We start from the raw sequence: 22331 nt of genomic DNA on the forward strand, positions 1-22331 counted from the left end.
AACGAGAAGTAACGGCTTAGCTTCTAAAGAACTCAGTTTTGTAAATGCAATGGTAGTAGTGTATACTGAAAGTTTTTTTTTTGGTTTGTCTGTTAATCGGCTGACGTCATTTTTAGCTTCAAATTAAACTGAACCATCAATCCGCAGCTGAACGGCGTCCTTTACACAAAACAAAGTAAGCGAACAAGCGTGCATTCAGAGATGAAACTTCATAAGCCCTCAATACAGACGACAGGATCCGTCATTCTTGAACAGATACAAAAAAATCAGATTAAAAAATTAAAATTAAAGAACTTGAATGAACGCCGGAAAATTTGTACTGATTAGTGATATGAAAAAAAATATATATATATGTTTTTCTGGCAGCAACTGATGTCATTTACATCCTAGTAAGACAGTGCACTGTATCTTTAGTACTGACTTAGAGAGTCTACGTGAATCCTTTTCGTGTTGTTTACAATTCTTAGCCCAGAGAAAGCACGCGATAATTTTTACTGGCTAAGCTGGCCCCATTTCAGGACGACCTATTTGAACTTGTCCTCGTTGATTTACCGGCTTTTCAGCAGCGACTGCACGTAGCTGGTAAGGAGAGAAACCTAAACGTATTATGTATCATATTTCACTGGTTGGAGGCGATGTCTAGAGATGGAGGTTGACTAAGGATAATTTTCATGGTGTCGTGGTCTAGGAAAGACGATATTATCCTTGCTTATTGTTCATTACGTTAGTGTCTCATTCAGTGAGGACTGAAGAATCAGTAAGGCAGCCGCTGGTTATTCCACACAAGCTGAGTAGAAGTATTGACACTTCAACAAAATGAGTGTCTTTTCCATCTCAGGTTACGCTAAGAGTGGACTTTCTCTTGAAGGATCATGCGTCCCTTTTAACTCAAACTACTAATCGTACACTAAAATATGACAAAAATCCAGGCAAGCTGGTTTCACCTTGATTTTTTTAGCTTAATCAAAGCTTAACAAGAGCGAAAAAACGGATTACGAGTACTGATATGTCTTAAGTTCAGTAATCACTTCCGAATTACACCGAGAAATGCGTACGAGCAAAGCACCTGTTACTGCACGAACCTTTTTATGTTAATTTGAGGGTTCTTACGCTGTCGCCGTAATCTTTGTGAGAACTATAGTCGGTTCCTAGGAGATCTTTCCCACCGGCCGGCCGTGCTGTCCTATTTTTGATGCATGCATATTTCACGATTCACGATAAGGTCAGCGTCTATATTAGTTGAAAGTGAGGCATCATAAACAGCCATAACTATACACAGTCAAAAGAACTATCTCCCAGGCCTACGGGAATGAAATTATTTATCCACCCCTGACGTCAGTGTGGGTGCTTAGTTTTTTTTAGGGACCAAACTGACTGAGACCTTATTTTATCACTTTACCTCTTTTAAGTGCTTTAAGCCAATTTCGATAGATCAAATTTCCAGACTAAAGGGGAAAAAGGAAATAAAACACAAACTCAGTCATTTCTTTTAGTCTATTTTCCTAAGGCTCGGAGCCAAGTTGTGACTGACTCTAAATACACCATTTCAGGTCTAAAATCATCCTTCTTTTCTATTAACCTGCATGTAATCAAAGTTTAATGTTTAAACGTTTTTTTATTATTATTATTTCAGCTTAACAGTTTATTCTTTACAACTGAGTTTGAATAGGAGTTCTAACAAACGACAAGCGAGAACCTTTTCAACTCTGTATAAAATTCAGGGTTTCTTGTGGCTGTTGTGAAGGTCGTGATCAAGTAAACCGCACGAAACTGCCACTTGAAATCAGTAAAATGCGTACAATGGTAAATTTACAAATCTCTCTGTTATATTTTACAATATCTTCTATGCGCAAACAACACTTGGCACTCGCAAAGGTTGCTTAATCTAAAAACAACTTCGATGTTTTATATATTTGCGGTAACATACGGGATTCAGCAGCAGTATAAACAACAACTCTACTCCATTCCACCAACTCTAGCCATCTGACCGATTTCTTCTTTTAAACATTCAAGGAAATCTGTAGTGGAATGTTCGCCTCCAACATCGGCGGTTTTCTGAAGACAAAATAAACTAGTTAAAAAATTAAAATCAGTAACTTGAACATCCCTGCGTAACCCGCAGCGCAAGTCACTGTACTGAGGAAAGTCCCTGTTTAGGAAGGCAAGTAACTGAGGGTGGGGTGGAGCGAAGGCAAGATTTCATGAAGCGTCTCCTTACGGTAAGTTAAGCTTAGCAGAGAAAAACCTCAGAAAAAAGAAAACCACATTCGTTAACAAAAGCTGAGGAATCAACTTGAACAAGGCGCCCATACATGCCCAGGACTACAGCTGAATGTTGGCCCGATAGTTTAGGACTACTCCCGGGTGGACAGAGAAAGGCATGGGGGAGCATAGAGTCTCACCCGACAACACACCAGCAAGGACGAAGACTGTTCATAACTCAGAAAGAAGTATTCTTACCACTCCTTTTTCCACGACTCTTAAGATAGCACTGTGAATTAGGTCACCATAAGCATTCCATCTGAAACAGAACAAAATACAACAGATTATGGTAACTACAGACCATGCACAGAGCTTCTCGTGTCCTGGCATGATTCAAGGACGGTGCAAGGTGGCCTCATCTCTCTGCACCTCTCCTTTTCCTCGCGAGACAAAGAGGAGACTGAGACTAAGCGACCTCAAACCAAATCAGGCTTCAGAATATCGGATGATAGAACCAGAACAGATAATAGCGAGTATTTCTATCTACCGTACAAATGGCAGTACTGCGAATTCTGTTACTATTACATGTACTATTGTGTTATCAAGTTGGACTTCACAAGGTTACGGTCAGGTCAGGTTATCAGTTGCTGGGATATTAGCTCCTTATTTGAGATATTCATAAACATAAAGTTCAATGAACAGTACAATGGTTCCGCACGTACGTTATACATCTTGGTACATTCCTTAGGCCCAGTTCAGACGTCGTGCTTCTGCCGTGCCGAATTAAATTCAGGAATTAAGTTCGACAAAAGCACGGCAGAAGCACGGCGTCTGAATCAAACTTTTGAATTAAGTTCGGCAAGCAATTAAGTTCGACAAGCTCTGCCGTGCTACACGACTCTGGCACGGCAGCGATTCAAACGTCGTGCTTCTGTCGCGCCAAACTAAATTCATAAATTTTGTCAGTGTGTTTTGGCGAGATTTCGTTCCCTCGGGGAGTTAGGAGGAGAATTGTTACGAGGCTTCAGTATACCCTGGATTTGATTCGACTCTGGCACGACGTCTGAATCAGAGTTGATTTCCTGCCGTGCTACAGTCGAACCAAATTGCAATTTAGTTCGGCACGGCAGAAGCACGACGTCTGAACTGGGCCTTAGCCGTCCTCAGCTATTCAAAACGATGGTGTGAAATGACCATATTCTGACTTTATACTAGTCTAATCTATGAACACGTTTTACTTAAAAGATCTGCTCTTCTCTCCTTACCCCAAATGTTCCAGCATGAGTGCGCTGGTAAACAGCAGGCTCACCTATGTAAGTCATTTAGACTCAAACGTAACAGTCTAATCTATTTTCTCTCCTTACCCCAAATGTTCCAGCATGAGTGTGCTGGCAAACAGCAGGCTCATAGGATTTGAAATGTTCTTTCCTTCGATGTCCCGACCTGTGTGACGCGAGCCCTCAATAACAAAAAGACAACAATATGGTATTGAGGCTGTTCAAATTAAACATATATGACCATATACTTTCTTATAATGTGTGTTACACGTTTGTATTCTCCAGTGCACCCACAAAAATGTTCCGACACTACAGAGAAACAAGTTTTCTTTTGACTCAAGTCCTTTTCGGTTTACACAGAATAATCCCCGACTATGTTTTGACCAAGTGCAAAGCCTGGGCAACACATAAGAGATAATTCAGCATTATTATATGGCTCTATCTCACAAGGACTGGAAACTACCAAATTCACCCATTTGATTGGCTGAAATCGATATTGAAAGTGCTCTACATTTTCCCATCTAGACTGGCATCTAGACCGGTAATGTTTTGCAGTGAAAAACTTGCCAACTAAAATGCAAAATCATTGACTACTTTCATCTAACAATCATTGAGTTATTTTTTTGTAAAAAAAAATACCTCTTAGTCGGCGCGTCGGGTATGTTATGGACGGGTCAATGGGTGAGTGAGTAAGTGAGTGAGTGAGTGAGTGAGTGAGTGAGTGAGAGATGTATGTATGTCACACCAATCAGATTGGATCTACTATGAACAGCCAATCAAATTTCTTGTTGTAAAGGTAAATGGTACGTGAGAAACACAAGGTATGTATAAACACAAGGACTTTGGTAATTGAGAAATAAAGAGTGACGTGTATGTTGCCGGTTTGTGATTTTTACTCCGGTTTGGAGGGGAGTGTAACAGTTACATACGTACATTGGGTTGTTTTAGAGTGCATAATTTTCAGTGTAATGGTGGCTGGCTATGAACGAGATGAGTCTTGAGTTTTGAAGCAGTTCATGGGTAGTAGGCAAATGGCACGAGATATTTTTATTTTTAATTACAAAGGGTAACTTGATACTTTTGTTTTTCACAAGGAGTTAATTCAATTAGAGGTCACGAATCGTCGGTTCTAGTTCTTAGGACATGTTTTAGAAGAGACGAGACTATTTAGATTTGAAGCAGTTCTAACGTTTACGATAGTAAGTGAAGGTAACGATTGTTTTGTTCTTATTGCTTTGTTCTTATTCTTTTTTAGTTACAATGGGTAATTTGACACTCTTGTTTTTCACAAGGTAGTAAATTCAATTAGAGCTGACGAATCGTCACCATTTGTTCCCACGACATGTTTGCTATTTTTAGTTACAAATGGTAACTCGACACTTTCGTTTTTCATATGGGAGTAAATTCAATTAGAGCTTACAAGTTATCGGCTATTGTTCCCAGGATATTAAACAAAAAAGAAGCTTTCATTTCTAGAGTGTTTTTACGTCTCTATTTGATGGGCATTTTATGACATTCTTTTCAGTCCGATATTTTTAAAGGTAAAAAGTATGAAAACTGTTCAAATGTTCTTTGAAGACTGTGTGGCACCAAGTTAAAGTGCAATTTAATTAAATCAGAGAGGTTTTTTCTCTTTCTTTCAATTTTCGGTGAAGTAGTGTTGTTGCGTTGTGTTGTGTAAAAAGGGTAAACTTACGACTCGTATAAAATGCGAAAAGTTCTCTTAACTTGAGTATTTTTGAGCAAAAATTCCTCTTGGGGGCTGGAAGGGCTCCCGAGGGGGTACTCCCAGAAAAATTGGTTGGGGGTGTGCGGCCTGCTTCCCAAAACCCTTACCCTATTTATGACCAAAATCTGCGATATTCCTTACCCTATTTATGACCTGACCAAAAATTCGAAATCCTATTTACGACCTGACCCTCAAATCAAAACCCTGTTTCAGACCTGCGTTATAATTAGCTCCCTAGTTCAAACCAATGTTAAATTACCGTAAACATATAAATTTGTGAAGGGCTTTTGTTGATTTTCTTTTCGATAATGATGAAAAAGTGGCTTCTTCTTAAAGCATACCCATATCAAGGCTAGAGTGCAAAAACCGTACCCTATTTATGACCAAAATGACCAAAATCAGCTAAAATCGATACCCTATTTATGACCAAAACGGCTGAAAAACCATACCCTTCGGGGCCGCACAGACCTATATAGCCCATATAAGGAAGTCCCCCCGCCGGGGGGGAAGGGCTACGTGATCGGTGAGTGAGGGAGTTATGTATGTGCGCGTGTCAGACCAATCACAGTGTGGGTTGTATCAAAGAACGAATAAAATTGCCTGTTAGAAAATAAGATAGTATCTACATTAATCTGGAGACGTGTCAGATTACTGTAGTTTGTTCAGTCAAACATTTTAGGGCTTACTATTTAGTTATCTTACCACTACCGATGTAACATTGTATGTACATCATAAACTCCCAGTTTCTTTCTTGCTGTACATCGCAACCAAAAAAACTTGTCAAATCAACCAAATCATTACTGTAAACAGTTCCATGAATGCTCCTATCTCCGAGACTTATAGTTCACAAAAAAATAACTCTTGCACGCCTTGCGTGCCTATGTTTTATATTTATGTAGGATGAACAAATTTTAGCAGAATTAAATTCAGCTCATTACCATTCCCAAGCAAAATGCTCAGGGCAAAATGTCAGTCAGTACAAACCAGTTACATTAAACGAATGAAATTTGTTCTTCTTTGCGCCATATAATAAACATCTTATTACCGGTAACCAAGCTTAGTCGGTCTGTATGGTAGAATCTCGACCTCGGTCGTGTGTACAGACTTCACCGTATTCGGTCTGTACTCACAACCTCGGTCAGGATCCTCCCATACAGACCTCCTGCTCGGTCAGTAAGAGCTAATTACAAACAAGTTTTTTTTTTTATCAAGTCCTCACCGATTCAAATGCCGCATAATCTCCACCATAGTTATTAGAGGAAATGGAAGCATGATGAACATCAAAGAAGTAGACAAACAGGCTAAGATTTATGCTGGAAGGCACTTAACCCTGCACATGTTTTGTTTAATGCTCATTGACTAAGCATGAATTACATACTTAGTTGTATAAGCACACAACCACCTCTGGTATATTGCCAGGTTTTGTGCAGGGTCAACTCCTAAAATAGCCAACAAAAACATACAACAAAGAACTTTGTCAAGTTTTATAACCATTCCCTCTATTAAATATGTCTCCACCTATGTTTTCACCAGGTACGGTGCCTGTCCACCCACAAGAGCATTAAATATAATATAATATGTAAACATCACAACATAAAGTCCTTACCGATTCAAACACAGCATAATCTCCACCTATGTTTTCACCAGGTACGATGCCTGGTCCGCCTACAAGAGATGCGCCAATGTTGCTGACTATATTGCCATACAAGTTTGGCATTACCATCACATCAAACTGCTGAGGGTTGGAAACAAGCTGCATACAACAGTTATCAATAATCATAGAGTTGTATTCAATGTCAGGGTAGTCCTTGGAGACCTCGCCACAACATCGCAAGAACAAGCCATCACCAAGTTTCCTTCAGTGAAAAACAAAAACAAAAACTCTGCAATTGACATCAACATTGTCATATGTACATTATTTGAAACACAGTTTCAGTTACAGCGGTGCTTTATTGTGGAATTTATTACTTGAAAACATCAAAAAGATTAAATCAATTGCAAAATTCAAGACACAAATCAATCGCATATTTGAATCATCAGATTCTCACTTGGCAATCTTGTAAAACAGTACATGACAGTTTTTAATTAATGTAATATTTGTATTTAGATTTTATACATGTACTGCTGTACTTACTGAAGATTGATTGATTGATTGATTGATTGATTGATTGATTGATTGATTGACTGATTGATTGATTGACTGATTGATAAAATCTAACTGACCATGGTATAAACTGTAAGCAACTACACTACCAAGTTGCAGATCTCTTATAGCACCTTGTCAGAGTTTACTCCCATTACATGTATGCTTAAACTGCATTATCAACATATTAAGTTATTGGATTACTACAGATGTCAGTTTTGGAAGCTCACATGATGTTGGCCTTGTGAACAGCTGTCACTTTCTTTCGGCCATGCTTCACAGCAAAGTCAAATGCATATTTTGCAATTTTGGTACATTTCTCCTCTGTCATGATCTTAAAACTTTCAATAACCCCATCAACATTCTACAAGATAACCAAACAAATAACAAAGATGAGAACCATATTAGGCACTTTAGTTGTTGTATATTGGGAAGGATAAGAGAGTTTACCAGTACACAGGCTGTGAGCTGACACTTCAGCTCTCTTGCAATACAGAAACACTTGCATGAGGTAGAATCTTGTGAATGTTACTGTCAAATTTTGGAAACCTTTAATAGGGCTTGTTTCAAGCACTTAAACCCCCCCCCCCGGGGGGGGGAAGGACTCCCATATAAAAAGGACAGTGGTGCTCGTCATACCTTTTAGGGGTTAAAAATGCAGTTTTGGTAAATCTTAGGGTATTCAGCCTCAAAAGGTCCACAGCCGGAGCTTTTGCAGTACCTTTTAGGTATTGAGCCAAAAATATATCACAGAAGATTGTCTTGTTTTGGAATTGGTACCTCTCAGGGGTGAAAAGCGTTTCAAGCCACACACACACACACACACACACACACACACACACACACACACACACACACACACACACACACACACACAAAAAAAACATCTCAAGCCAAGCTCTCACAAAACAGGATCTTGGTACCTCTTAGGTGTTTTTTTCAAAATTTCAGAAGAACGCCCCATCTTTTTTACATTGGAGTCCCCCCAAACCAGGGTTACACATTCTTAAATTCCCGATTGTCTTGTATCAATACTGATGACTTCTCATAAGATTCCATAAGTGTCACAAGAACATGGTCTCACCAATTTCTACTAAAGTGCATAAGTTGGGCTGCATACATGTACAATAACCAGGTAATGTCATATTAACTTGCTCTTTTATGAAAAGAGTAAAGCAGCAAATTAAAGATGGCTGATGCATACTTCATGTTCAATGTGACTGTATTCTCCTTCTGTGTTTTCTCTAATAATCACCAGATCCAAATCGCTATGTCTACAAAACAGAATAACATGGTTAAGAATGAACGTATTTCACTTAAGTCCATTTGAACACCTGTATTTTAACATCCCAATAACTTCTTTAATTCTTTCTTTTTTTCTGAAATTACAGCTTTACATTGTCATTTATTGTTTATTAATCAATACCTATTTATTTCTTGAATATACAGTACAAATACTGTACATGAACTGCACTTGTTGAGTAGTAATTTCCTTTGACGTTATGTCAACCACTGGAATCCACATGCAAAGACAAAGTAGGGTACAGGTAGGCCAGAATTGCAACAACAAAACGAAGTCAACTGAAGAACAATACTGTGAGAGCTGCGATAATTTTAAAATTGGATATTTTGGATATGTCCTGTGCTCCACAAAGGGGTGAGGAAAATGGCTGAGAGTAAAGAGTCCCATACCTCACTGGGATTCCTGGTATGGATTTACATCTTACAACATTGGCAAATAGATCCAGCTGCCGACTGAAACAAAAGCAGGTTATCATAAATGTATGTATCATGCATTATATGATGCAAACAAAATTACAGTGAAATCTGATTTATCAAATGCTCAAGAGAAATGAAACTTGGTTAAAGAAATTGGGATTTCAAGAGATCAGCTAAAAAATGATTAATAGTGAAACAAATCCAAGACAAAATTAATGACTATTGGTTCAAGTTGTCACCTGAGGATTGAAAAATTCAGGGTCCCAGAAATAAAAGATTCCACTGTAGAATGACACATTTTTGTTACTTGTGTTGCATTGTTACAATCTTTTTACAGCTAACATGCTCACATAGAATTCCTACATTTACATGTATATATATACACTGTATGTGTGATAACACTCACCGTAATTCAACGTTGAGTGACTTAAAAGTAGGTTTATCTAATGGAGTAAATATATTTCCTGAAATCAAACATAATAGAAGAGTGAAACATCTGGTAACAAACTGAAACGTCAATTAAATGTGTAATGTGCATTGTGCTTGTGTGTACACGTATGTGTAGTTGTATATATAATGTGATATTAAGGGGAGGAGGATAACTGGACATTCAATCTGACTCTGCATATAGCTGTTGTTGTTGTTGTTGATGTTGTTGTTTGTTTCACAATTTCCTGAAGTGAATACTGATTACCAAAATCATATTGAAAGGCAAATACAAAGCTACTAATAACACCCCAGGTTACTGTGACATAATATTATAATTTTGCAGTCACTGTAACATTCTTCAGCTAACCACACAATTATTTGAACTTGATAACTTGACCAGTCAAACTATCTGCATGTATCAACATCTAAGGATGGTGATATTGAATATAAATTTGTATCCCATCCCACATCCCATCATCCTTGGCAGTGAAAACCTTTTACAACTTAACTACAACAAATAACATAAAAACTCATGTAAGAGATTAAAATTCTGTAATAAACTGTTGAGACGGTTATTATTGATAATAAATCTTGATAATAAATCTTGTGTACTGTACCCTTCATTGCTACTCCATTCCTCTTCACTGAAGTCACAACATCTTCCAAGGTGTCACTGAATGCATCCTCGTCACTTAAATTTACCCCACTAACAGTGACAGATCAACACAAAATGTTTGTTACATTTACAGTAAATTTTAAGGTGTGTTACCAGTTCAGTTTTAAGTGAATGTGTCTTGCTGAACAAATATTGGCCCAATCTTTCTGCCAAGATTGTTACATGCCAGCCTCCTGGGTGTTAAGGGAGGTGGAAGGTAATTATGTCCACATTGAATTCAATTATAACTTCAGACAGAATATCCAGTAAATGAAAGTGATATTTTCCATAGTTTGATTTCAGGTTAGTTTTTCTGATGACCAAGATAAACTGGGCCCAGCAACAAGGCTAGCCAGATTAATGACAGAACAGCAGTTGGGTTTGCACCAAATGAACTTCTATTTAGACCGTACAAAGCAAATATGGTGATACACTTGAACTGTTCCTGTAATGTCAAATATGTATATATACGGTATACCTTAAATTAAGTTCTTCAAAATCCACTGGTGCACCAATATACCTAGAGGACAGTACGACAACAACTTAAAAGAGAAAACACATTCAAGTACATGAATATATGTGACTACTCCAGTTTGATAGAAAACATACAATTAAATTGTAAAAATCTATGCTAGTAATTTATTAAGGACATTATTTCCAGCATCTTTTGTTTCAAATTAATGTGTGCACTACTCACATGGGTTTCAGAAAGACTGAGGAACATGGTAAAACAAAAGGCACCTGAATATATCTTGCACTGCAGTGACCATCTCTGGGCCAATACCATCTCCTGGAATTAATGTAACAGTGTTACGCCCGCCATACTTGGCATGTATTGGAACTTCATGAGGTTGGTGGAAAGAATTCTGCAACGTTTAAAAGGAACAACAAAAATGAAGCAACGTGACAATCATTTGTTCTTGATGCAGTTTTGGATAGCTTCCAGTCCAGTAAAAGATGATGTTTACAATACAATCTGGATAACTCAAGTACATGGATGGTGGCATTAAAAATATTCCATTGTTATAGTACCAGTGCACTAAATTGAACACTTGACATGTAATTTGCTGCATGTACATGTATATTATGACCAAGCGTACATGTACCCGCAATGTAGCTGAGATAAAAATTAACATCAATGGCATTACTTAGGGTGTAGTTGTAGTGCAGTTGTAGTTGTGTGTCATAATTTCATTTCTTTCTCTAGTTTGCAGTTTCCTTCTCTATCAGACATGCTTGTATTATCTTTAGGTTTTTGTTTTAAATTAATTTAATTTATATCCTTGGTTTTGACTCAGTGCGTCCATGATACTGACTGTAGGAGTGCTGTGTTTCATGTAGGTGTTTTGTGTTTTTTATCAGAAGCTAAATTGAAAGTAATTTAGTCATCTGATTATTATTTCAGTTTATCCAGGTAGCCAGTACTCTATCTAACTAAGTTTAATTTTCCTTCTACCAAATGTACGTTCTTTGCAAGAACGATTACAACTAAAGGCCGACGCCGTTGTTACCTTTTTAAAGATCACAGGTGATATTTGGCGGCAGACTCTTGTTAAACCGAGCCCAGAGAGTAGTCTTGAAGATTGCCGCAATGATAGATTAACCGCCGCCATTTTGTCTGTTGTGTCACGCGGTCTCTTATAACTCAGCGGTTACTGGTTATACTTTACAACCATATCATATAAGACGTCCTCACGTTCCAACGTGCGAATTGATCCTGCTCTATTTTGGTGAAAATATTCATTTACACCATTCTTCTCTCCAAAAATATTTAAAGCACCGTAGCTGCAGTTCCACCGTCTGAAACCGCACGCTTGAGTCAAAGAGTTCAACTTCCATATGGATTCTGACGACCACATTTTAGTTGATGAAATATCACAGTTACAATCACTTTCCAAAGAGGATCTTGTTGGCAGGATTGTAGAGCTAACCAGAGAGAAAAAAGAACTCTGGAAGAAGCTATATACCAACTCAGTCGCTGAACAACAACCAGATCGAACAAACGATTGTAATCTGGATTGCAAACCTCCTGTGGAGAACAATTCATCGAAAGACCTTGACGATGGAAATATGAACAAGAAAGCTAGTGAAGGCAGTGGAAGAACTAAAAAGCAGAAATCATTTGATTTTACTCGCTACCACAGACGACACATAGCTATAAAGATGGCGTATCTTGGATGGGACTTTCACGGCTTTGCCAGTCAAGAGAGCATCGAGAATACCATTGAAAGTCACTTTTTTGCGGCGTTGTCGAAAGCGTGCCTGATAGAAAACAGAGCTGATTGTAACTATTCCAGATGTGGTAGGACAGATAAAGGAGTTAGTGCATTTTCACAGGTTGTATCCCTCGATGTACGGTCAAATCTCACTGAAGGTCTTGGTCTCATTACAAGTGGAGACCAGGAAAGAGTGCAAAAGCGAGTTGGTATGTAGTCTGTGTATAACATTATATATAGACAGATGCTGTTGACATTACCAGAGTGTGAAATGGCAATATAATTCAAGGTCATAGGTGTATCTACAGGTGATAGGTGCATTATAGAGGGGAATGCTTATGAAACAAACAACGTCCTTTGTTATATGTTCCTGTTCAATTTTTTGGCCTTAACCGTGCACAGCAGGTGCAGATCTAGGATAAATGGTGACGATTTCTGAAACAACGAGTGCCTTCTAGGGAGGTTCCAGGGCCATGCTCCCTTAGGAAATGTTCTGGAGTTTTTTACTACTAAAGTCCCCTTTTGGGGTTTTCTGAGTAATTAACCGCGCAGCCATGGGCCAAGCGCGGTTCTAGGTTTACCCGTGGTTTATTATTTTTTTTTGTATTTTTTTGTCGGTGACCAGACACAGACCTCCGCTCGGCCAAACTTTGAGTCACGCAACGTGTGATGTTTTTCCGCCAGAAGCTGTTAAAACATAAACACGCGAACAATTTTACGGATATTGTTTTCTTTTTTGTGGGTAAAATATATTTTCTTTTCGCTTTATCAAAGCGTTGGATTTAAAGGGAATAATAAATACGCTGAAAAAAGGTATTACGTCAGCCATGGAATGCGCGGACGTTGCAGCTTTCACTTTCGCTACGTGACAAATAAGATCGTGTTTACTTTGCAAGTTTATTTCGGCAGAAGCGACGGTGATTAATTTATTTGTAATTTTGCGAGTATTTCTTGCGGTTTTAGGCAAATGAAGTAAATCCTTTGACTGTTTCATTGCAGCGAGTTCATAGATCGGAAAGAAAATTAAATGTTTGGAAGCCAAGCAAAGAACGTGTCAGAACGTGCAAAGATTACGTCATTGATAGGGAAATAACCACCGTACTAAAGATAGCCGTAGATAACGCAATTCTTGAATTATGTGACTCGTGTGACTTCTTTGCTAACCCTTAACTCAAGGGAAAAAAACAATTAAATTTAATCGTGACTTTAAAGAAAGAAAGCGGTTTGTAATAGTGTTCGTATCTTCATGCCCATACATATCCCGAAGAAACTTCCAGATTAAGACTATTACATCATCGGAGATGTCACAACGGCTACGACTGATGGTGCGATAATAGAGTTTATGTTGATCAAGTGCTGTGATGTCTACAGTAATCAATGAATCATCAAAGATTGCTTTGGAATATGCACTGCGTTGCGACTGTAGTACTAAGAAAACAGTTAAATTTTAAAAGCACGGTTATAAGATCTAACAGATCTTCTTGTTCTGAAAAATCTGACCAATATCCGTAGAACGGTGGAAACCGGTGTGGATCCACAACTGCACAGAACACAATAGTTATCTACTTCTGACAAAGGAACTGACCAATAGAAGCGTTTTGGTTGAGTAATTCATGCATAGAGTGCTTACATTTACCTACATGTAACAAAAACTGACCCGTGAACCCACCCCTCCCCATCCCTGTTCTTCAGGGAATGTACTATATCAAAACCATGATTATTTAACTTTTAAGAAATACATAATAGTCAGCCTTTGTCACAGCTGTCCTCCCGCAAAAGAAAAATTGGAGAGAGTGTCTGTGTGTTACCATTGATAACCGTGTTCCTTGTATAAATTATCCATGGCTTTGCATAAAAACATTTCATTGTCACACATTGACACGAGGAGACAACAAAAGAACTTGCTCTCTGTGTGTGATCTTAGCATGAGACACTAAATGATTTGTCAATGGCACAATATAGAAACAGACCACTCGCAGAATAATTTTGCTGACATAAAATGCTGCTTACTGCCATTAATCTGGCTTTTAAACTTCAAATTGTAAAACTAAATCTCACCCACAAAGTGTATAAACTGTGATTGTGGCCTCAACAATTTATGAACATTACTCTTCATTAAACTGCCAATGGTTGATCGACCAATCTGAACATTTTCCACACATTCTTGGAAAAGTCATGTGCCTGGAAAAGTCACATGCCTTTAACACGATTAACAACAGTAACAAATACAAGTCTCCCTGATTTTTCTTTCAGCGAGGGCGACTGTGACACAGGCTACTTAATAGTAAGGAAAACAACTTTGTCAATTTAAACATTACAGTTACTTTATAATATTATTCTGACATGTGTTTTATGTTGACAGAGAAAGCCAAACTGCTAGAAATCCCTTATGCTCATGTTCTAAACAAGCTCCTTCCACCAGAAATAAGGATTATTGCCTGGGCACCAGTGGAACAAGAGTTTGACGCAAGATTCAGCTGTCTGAACCGGACATATAAGTATTTCTTTCCTGTGGCAAATGTTGATGTAGATCTTATGAATCACGCAGCACAAAAATTTGTTGGAAAACACGATTTCAGAAATTTCTGTAAAATGGATGTTGCAAATGGTGTTGTAGCTTTTGAGAGGGAGCTTATCTCATGCACAGTCCAAACAAATAACTTGCAGAGTTGCAATGGGTATGAAATGTGTGAACTGATAATTTGTGGATCAGCATTTCTGTGGCATCAAGTGCGCTGCATGGTTGCTGTGCTGCTTATGATTGGCCAGAATCTAGAAAAATCTGAGGTTATTGACTGGATGCTTGATATCAAACAGTGCCCAAGACGGCCACAGTATAATATGGCATCAGAAGTACCCCTTGTGCTGTATGATTCTTGTTATGAAAAGTTGTCATGGAAACATGAACCTGGCATTTTGGAAGCTTTGTTGAAAGATTTCCAAAGACAATGGACAACTCATGCTATTAAAGCGGAGATGCTAACAAGCTTGATTGGCAAATTAGATGATGCAGCTGTGAAAACACATATAGGTGACAAGGGTGACAAAGTTGTCACGTGGCGTGACATAAGGCAGCCTCAATTTCATCAGTTAAGTTCACTGGTCCCTTTTCAAGTCACAACAAGAGTACACAAACCACTTATGAAGAGAGCCATGCATGAGAGCTTTGAATCCAAACTGGAAATTGTTAATGCTAAGCGAAGAAAGGTTGGCAAAGAAGAATTTTCGGAGAAACCAAGGGACACAGACTCAGTAGTGTGAACTGCTTCCTCCATATGTTGATCTAAAAGATCAACAATCAAGATTTATTTTCAGAAAATTGGAGGAAGGGATCTTTGTGCAGCCTCTACTTAACAGCGCTTCTCAGGGCCTGGCTGGGTATTCATTAGCTTGTAAGTCTTTCGTTAGGTCAATCTCCTCGGCCGCTCTTAGATCAGGATGCATGGGGAAGAGCAACACATGAAGGCCGCCACTCCCATGAAGGTTGCCAGACAAAAACTTTGTGAGAAATTCAACATAGATCATCACAAATTATTTATGAATAGCAATGACAAAGATGATACCTGAGACAATGCCTAGTAGAAACTAAATTCCTATTTACGTTTGGATTTCCCTCTGAAAATCGTGACCCATCCGCCCCTGTGGAAATCACCTCAGGCCTGCTCCCATACAAAGGCATTTAAGATTTGATGTGAAAAGGCAAAATATTTAGAAGTACGACTGGCTCCAAAGAATAAATTGCACACACTCAAGCTAAGACAGAAACTAGGCATAGACATAGTTTATTTTACTTGGACAAAACACTTAGCTATGGTAATGGTGCGCCCCATAGACTTGATGAGCAGAGTCTACAGGACGCACCAGCTACCGGTAGTTTACAGGTGCGCCAAGAAAGCAAAATAAGGAAGTAAATATGTATGTACAATTGGGGTACATAAGGAATCCCCATAAGTGGTATCTAATTACGACTACGGTGATAAACACAACACACTTCAACTTGCCACTCACCTTACTAGTGGTTTGATGTAAGTTTAAGTTAAGTTATACCTAACCCTAACCCTGTGTTGGTGATGAGAATTTACTTATCAATATTGTTACCCACCGTTTGATAACACGTTATTTTAAGCTTGAGAATAAAATAAGTTTACACCATGTGATACATGGATAAAGATGTTCTTTGTCGAAATTCTTTATAAAATTTCTTGTTGCTGCATTTTAGCTGAATCCTCTAGAGCGCTTTCCATTTGGTGGAAAAACTGGCGAGAATTTTGTACCAAATGGTACAGTAGAAATTTTCAACAAACAGAGACAGGATGCGTGTGTGCAATTTGACAGCATTTGTAAACCCTCCGGTCAGATTGTTCCATTCCATTTCCCAGCGAAACGACTACATATTTCATCAAGGAGCATGGGAATGGTATGAAAAAGTAGATGGTACCGCGATTTTCCTTGACACTTGCGTGAAAAAATGGATTTTTTTTTGCACAAGTAAATGTTTCTCAGTTTTATGTCAAAGATGTCCCAAAAAGCACATAGATTAGACTCAAAGCCTGAAACGGATGTTTGATGTTTGGCTGAGGCTGTCCGCGACTCTCTTTATTACAGGTGTTTCCGGAGAGCGCAGAAATAAATAAAAGGGCTGCAGCGGCGAAGATTCTTGGGACGAGGAAAAATTAAAAGAAATGTTTTGAGGTCGCCCCAAGCTCCTAGGATTCATTCTTCAAAGTTAAAGGGACAGGGCCATGAGCTGTGCATGCGTGAGCGTCCGATCTAAACTTGAGAAGTTCCGCCGGAATTGATAAATTATGAGCGACTTGCTTTACATAAAATTCATGAATGCAAAATAAATGCAAAATTATTTTCAGTTACCGGCAAATCCATAATGGCCGCCGCTTTTCTCTGAGAGCGCGAGAGCTAGGAAAGACGTGCATGGGCAGCTCATGACACTGTCCCTTAAAGTCGTCAAAACAGTCTGACTGGAAGCACTCGTGCAATCATGACCGATTTCACTTCGGATTTTGTGGCTTTCTCGTACATCTTCAAATTTCCGTGCATGTGTCTTCTTTCTTTTGTCATTTCTCATTTTCTGATAACAATAATTCCGGCAAAATGTTCTTGGCCTTTATTGGTGAAAAATTACTTTATTATCTTGCAGCTGGATTTCACCTTTGTAGAAGCACGAAAAAGAGATTTCCGTTGATTCTTTCAGGATATTCACAAAAGGCCGAGATATCAAACAGTGAATGAAGGTTCTCGACACCCTCATCACGGAATGAACAAAGTTTTTCTTATTTGCACGGAAATCGATAACGAAGACTGCAGTCCGTAGGAGTCGCTAAAAACTAGCTCAGGTTTATATTTGCATTACTTCCAAATTGCTTTTAGGCTATTTTATTATTATTATTTTTCCATTTCTCCAAGTTTTCACCCTGTCAAGCTGTTTACATACACGTGTGCTTTGTGAACTTTTACCTTGGCGTTTGCTTTGGGGAAAAGTTAAAGAAATGTTTTTTTTTTTTTGGCTGTTGACATTTTCTAGGCACTTCGGAGGGTCAAGGTGACCTGTTTAATTGGGCGCATCAGTTTTGCCCAAAGCCAATATTCATCTGCACTGCATGCGACCATCACCGTTTTTCCGTGGAATATCTCATCCGGTTCTTGTAAATGCAAGCTTGAAATTTATAATCGCGATGTTTATACCGCCTAATGAAAACCAATGAGTAATTTCCTCACAGCGCTAGCATCAAATATCCTTTACAAAACAGAAACAAAGCATAACAACATCTATTGTTGTAGATAAATGTTCTTATACCTGTTCGTTTGACTATGGTCAAACTAATTTGCCAGCGATCAAAACCAAACTTGGAAAGGTAGGCGTGGAAGTGTATCTGATTTGGACGCCGGTGGATTAAAAAAGAAAACAGGTAGGAATGTGTGCGGGGTAAGAGTACGGAGTCCTGAGTTTATTATCTGCTTGCTCAAGTTCACAGAAACGAAAAACCTTGCATGCTGATTTGGTTCGCTCAGATTTGTGACAGTTATGCCAGAGATGTCCTCGAAAAACGTTTTAAACCATAAATTAAATTTAATTGTTGATTTATCCACTTAATTCTAAGAGATTGTCGTTTGTTGAGGTATTCTTCTGTCATCTTTTAATGTTAACATTTTAACGTTTCGCTACTAGTCTGGTGTTAGCAGACGAGTGAAGGACCACTGAAGTATTCAGTGAATCCCACTGAATATAGTTCCATGTTCTGTATGTTTTACTGCATTCTTAAAGGGGTATTTACTTAAAGTGTCATCAATATTTCAACAGGCCAGGTACGCCAAACTATTACTAGTCTATAAAGTACGAGGCAACTTTAATTTACCATTTTTTTATCGCTTGAATTTAAATTTGACTGATCTTTATTTTTAAAATACTGAGGAATCAATGCAGTAAGTTTAATGCTAAAGAGGACAAACAAGCCAGACGATCTTTCATTTAGCAAACTTGGACTTCTGAAATAAATTCAACTGTACAAAAGATATTCGAATATGTACAAAATATATTACCATTATTCCAAAAGGTCTAGATAGCAGCAGACATGTAAAGATTTTAAGGAAAACGACCAATTTTTTAAGTTTGCAAGACATGTTTCGACAGAGCTTCTGTCATCTTCAGTTGAATGAATGATTACAAAGCAAGTTGAATAATAAGTAGGCAAAAATGCTAATTAAGACAAATAGTAACAACAGAACGTGAAAAGGTGTAAGTTAAAAGGATAATTTTAGATTTACATAGTGTAATTGCTGATTGAGGGAAGGTAGTTCTTTTTGAATATGAATAGCCTCCTTTATCTTGAGTTGAAAGCTGGTAGTGGCGTGATCTAAAATATGAAAGCAGTCTATTGAACACAATGAGCGACAACGTTCAGAATTCTGAAGATGTTTGAAGATGTGAGAGGCCCTATCAACGGCTAAGTGCTCACGTACGCGTGTGGAAAAATGTCGGGAGGTTTCGCCGACATAACAGGCATTACAGCCTGCACATGTAAACTTATAAACCACACGTGAACGAAGCCCGTCGGGGATAGGGTCTTTCACACCAAAAAGGTTACCTATCTTGAAGGAAGAAAAAACTAATTTGATGTCTAAATCATTACAATAGCGCTTGATTAAGTGTCGAATCTTCTTCTGAGTGATGACAGAAAAATGGCCTATGTATGGCAGCTTAAAGTAAAACGTGGGCGAGGTGGTAAGGGGGTAGCCCCGGGGACAATGATTGCTATGGGTCCCAGTGATGTAACGGTTAACCACTTTTTCAATTAAATGGGCAGGGAAAAGGTTCTTTTTGAGAATTTCAGTAAGCTTGGTTATATCCTCGTGTAACCCCAACCAAGTGTTGTTGATCTTGTAGGCCCTGTCAACAAGAGTCCTAATGAGACCTACTTTGTATGAGTACGAGGTGAAGCTAAAATAATTAGTTAATAACCCAGTAAAGGTTTTCTTACGGTAAACCCTAGTTAGGAAGGAATTAGTGTCACTATTATCAATAAGAACATCTAGAAAGGGTAATTTGCGATTAAGTTCTTTTTCCATAGTAAACCTTATGTTGGGGTGCTTAGAGTTAATGTCAATGCTCTAAAATTTTATTTTATCGTAGGTATGTTGACGACACTTTTTGTTTATTTCACTCGGAGCACGATGCTGTTATATTTTTTGACTACATTAACTCTAGGCACCCCAACATAAGGTTTACTATGGAAAAAGAACTTAATCGCAAATTACCCTTTCTAGATGTTCTTATTGATAATAGTGACACTAATTCCTTCCTAACTAGGGTTTACCGTAAGAAAACCTTTACTGGGTTATTAACTAATTATTTTAGCTTCACCTCGTACTCATACAAAGTAGGTCTCATTAGGACTCTTGTTGACAGGGCCTACAAGATCAACAACACTTGGTTGGGGTTACACGAGGATATAACCAAGCTTACTGAAATTCTCAAAAAGAACCTTTTCCCTGCCCATTTAATTGAAAAAGTGGTTAACCGTTACATCACTGGGACCCATAGCAATCATTGTCCCCGGGGCTACCCCCTTACCACCTCGCCCACGTTTTACTTTAAGCTGCCATACATAGGCCATTTTTCTGTCATCACTCAGAAGAAGATTCGACACTTAATCAAGCGCTATTGTAATGATTTAGACATCAAATTAGTTTTTTCTTCCTTCAAGATAGGTAACCTTTTTGGTGTGAAAGACCCTATCCCCGACGGGCTTCGTTCACGTGTGGTTTATAAGTTTACATGTGCAGGCTGTAATGCCTGTTATGTCGGCGAAACCTCCCGACATTTTTCCACACGCGTACGTGAGCACTTAGCCGTTGATAGGGCCTCTCACATCTTCAAACATCTTCAGAATTCTGAACGTTGTCGCTCATTGTGTTCAATAGACTGCTTTCATATTTTAGATCACGCCACTACCAGCTTTCAACTCAAGATAAAGGAGGCTATTCATATTCAAAAAGAACTACCTTCCCTCAATCAGCAATTACACTATGTAAATCTAAAATTATCCTTTTAACTTACACCTTTTCACGTTCTGTTGTTACTATTTGTCTTAATTAGCATTTTTGCCTACTTATTAATATATTCAACTTGCTTTGTAATCATTCATTCAACTGAAGATAACAGAAGCTCTGTCGAAACATGTCTTGCAAACTTAAAAAATTGGTCGTTTTCCTTAAAATCATTACCATTATTATGTTAAAGTGAGTCCGTTCATAAATACTAATGTGTTTTAATTATCACTTGTTCTGCTTTTTATCTGTCCTTTCTTGTTTCGGTTTACTGTATAACGTAGTGTAGCTGAGTGTCTGCCAGTCAGACCGTTTCAGTTGTACTGAAAAAACGTCTGTTTCAGTCTACAGTCGAAGTAACAGTCCTTGAAAGAGACAAACCCAAGTAAAACAATTTACATGCGACTGCAATCGTAAACAAGCTGTTTAAAACGCACGGCAGTGACACCAAAGCAGCATCGAAAACTAATCATGATGGCGGTTGGAGGACGAACGAATTTGACCACAGTGATAGCGTAGGTCGCCTACGGACTGCATTAATAAGCTTCAGTTTATCATAGTCACAGTGCTTTTTTCTTTCATTCTGTGTAGCACTATAATGAACGAGGTGCCGTTCCATTATGCCAAGAATTCCGGACATTTCTGTCGGAAGTCCAATGAAAACGTTCCTTTTCGGTTCGGTCCGACCGGAATCTTCACGATCACCTTCCACCTCTGGAATTTGTCAACTTTGACCGGTCGGACCGATCGGAGCGAAATTTGCCGTTCCATTTTGACAAACCGGTTCATTCACCTACTTCTCTTCGGTAGATTTCACTTATGTACGGAATTTGAGAAAGGAATACAAAATGGTAAGAGCCATTCCTCTTGGTTGGTCCGGTTTGATCGGAAAATGTCGTTGCATTTTTCCTCGGGTAGTTCCACTGGTCTCTGACCGGTCGGAACGGCACAATGAAAAGCATCCAACGAGTGTCGATTTTACGCGCAAATCCGACCGCTATATTGGTCTTTAATTTGTTGCGGCGTTTAATCAACCCGGCCATCAAAAAGTGCCCCGACGTCGCGCATCTCCCAAGAGGATGAATCATGTTACCACGGCTGTAGGTTACGCTTTGTGCCGTTCTATTTTGAACCATTTTGTTTGGCTTGTTTGGCTTAGCCCGGTGAAGTGTTGCCTCCCCGTAGCTCTATATGACCATATTTATCGAATGTTTAGGTTAGGTAGTCGAAGTGTTTTCTATTTTTCCCGGCATTACATGTAAATATCAGTATCATGGTCATACTGATAATCATAAGGAATTTAAGGTGATGCCCCTTTTCCACATTGTGGGGGCGTGCAGCCTCCTTACCCTATTTATGACCAAAATCTTCGATTTTCCCTACTCTATTTATGACGTGA

The 22331-nt window shown here is 38.6% G+C and overlaps 2 protein-coding genes across 2 annotated transcripts; one reads left to right on the forward strand and one right to left on the reverse strand.

Annotated features, from left to right (window-relative positions):
• Positions 1–1595: 1595 nt before the first annotated feature.
• LOC110050500 (isocitrate dehydrogenase [NAD] subunit gamma, mitochondrial-like) lies at positions 1596–11791 on the reverse strand. The gene is made up of 12 exons (XM_020756424.2): positions 11666–11791; positions 10896–11020; positions 10633–10674; positions 10117–10205; positions 9477–9534; positions 9044–9106; positions 8556–8625; positions 7582–7715; positions 6815–7064; positions 3567–3661; positions 2461–2521; positions 1596–2055 (listed from the first exon to the last, which is right to left on the reverse strand). The coding sequence occupies exons 1-12, from the start codon at positions 11765–11767 to the stop codon at positions 1957–1959; spliced, it is 1188 nt and encodes a 395-aa protein (XP_020612083.2). The 5' UTR covers positions 11768–11791; the 3' UTR covers positions 1596–1956.
• Positions 11792–11806: 15 nt separating this feature from the next.
• Positions 11807–16541, forward strand: LOC110050499 (tRNA pseudouridine(38/39) synthase-like). Its single transcript, XM_020756423.2, has 2 exons — positions 11807–12579; positions 14733–16541. Exons 1-2 carry the CDS (start codon positions 11994–11996, stop codon positions 15629–15631), a joined length of 1485 nt encoding a protein of 494 aa, XP_020612082.2. The 5' UTR covers positions 11807–11993; the 3' UTR covers positions 15632–16541.
• Positions 16542–22331: the final 5790 nt, after the last annotated feature.

The sequence above is a fragment of the Orbicella faveolata genome, unplaced genomic scaffold, assembly GCF_042242905.1.
Source record: "Orbicella faveolata isolate gen_17 unplaced genomic scaffold, um_ofav_v1 contig_35, whole genome shotgun sequence".
Taxonomy (NCBI): domain Eukaryota; kingdom Metazoa; phylum Cnidaria; class Anthozoa; order Scleractinia; family Merulinidae; genus Orbicella; species Orbicella faveolata.

Excerpts from the sequence above, each read along its gene's own strand:
- LOC110050499 (XM_020756423.2), top strand. The coding sequence starts at position 11,994 with ATGGATTCTGACGACCACATTTTAGTTGATGAAATATCACAGTTACAA. Across the intron at positions 12,580-14,732 it reads AAGAGTGCAAAAGCGAGTTG|AGAAAGCCAAACTGCTAGAA; the intron begins GTATGTAGTCTG and ends TTATGTTGACAG.
- LOC110050500 (XM_020756424.2), bottom strand. The coding sequence starts at position 11,767 with ATGGCGGCGGTTAATCTATCATTGCGGCAATCTTCAAGACTACTCTCT. Across the intron at positions 7,716-8,555 it reads ACAGTCACATTGAACATGAA|AATGTTGATGGGGTTATTGA; the intron begins GTATGCATCAGC and ends GTTATCTTGTAG. Across the intron at positions 3,662-6,814 it reads ATTATGCTGTGTTTGAATCG|GGCTCGCGTCACACAGGTCG; the intron begins GTAAGGACTTTA and ends TTTGTTATTGAG.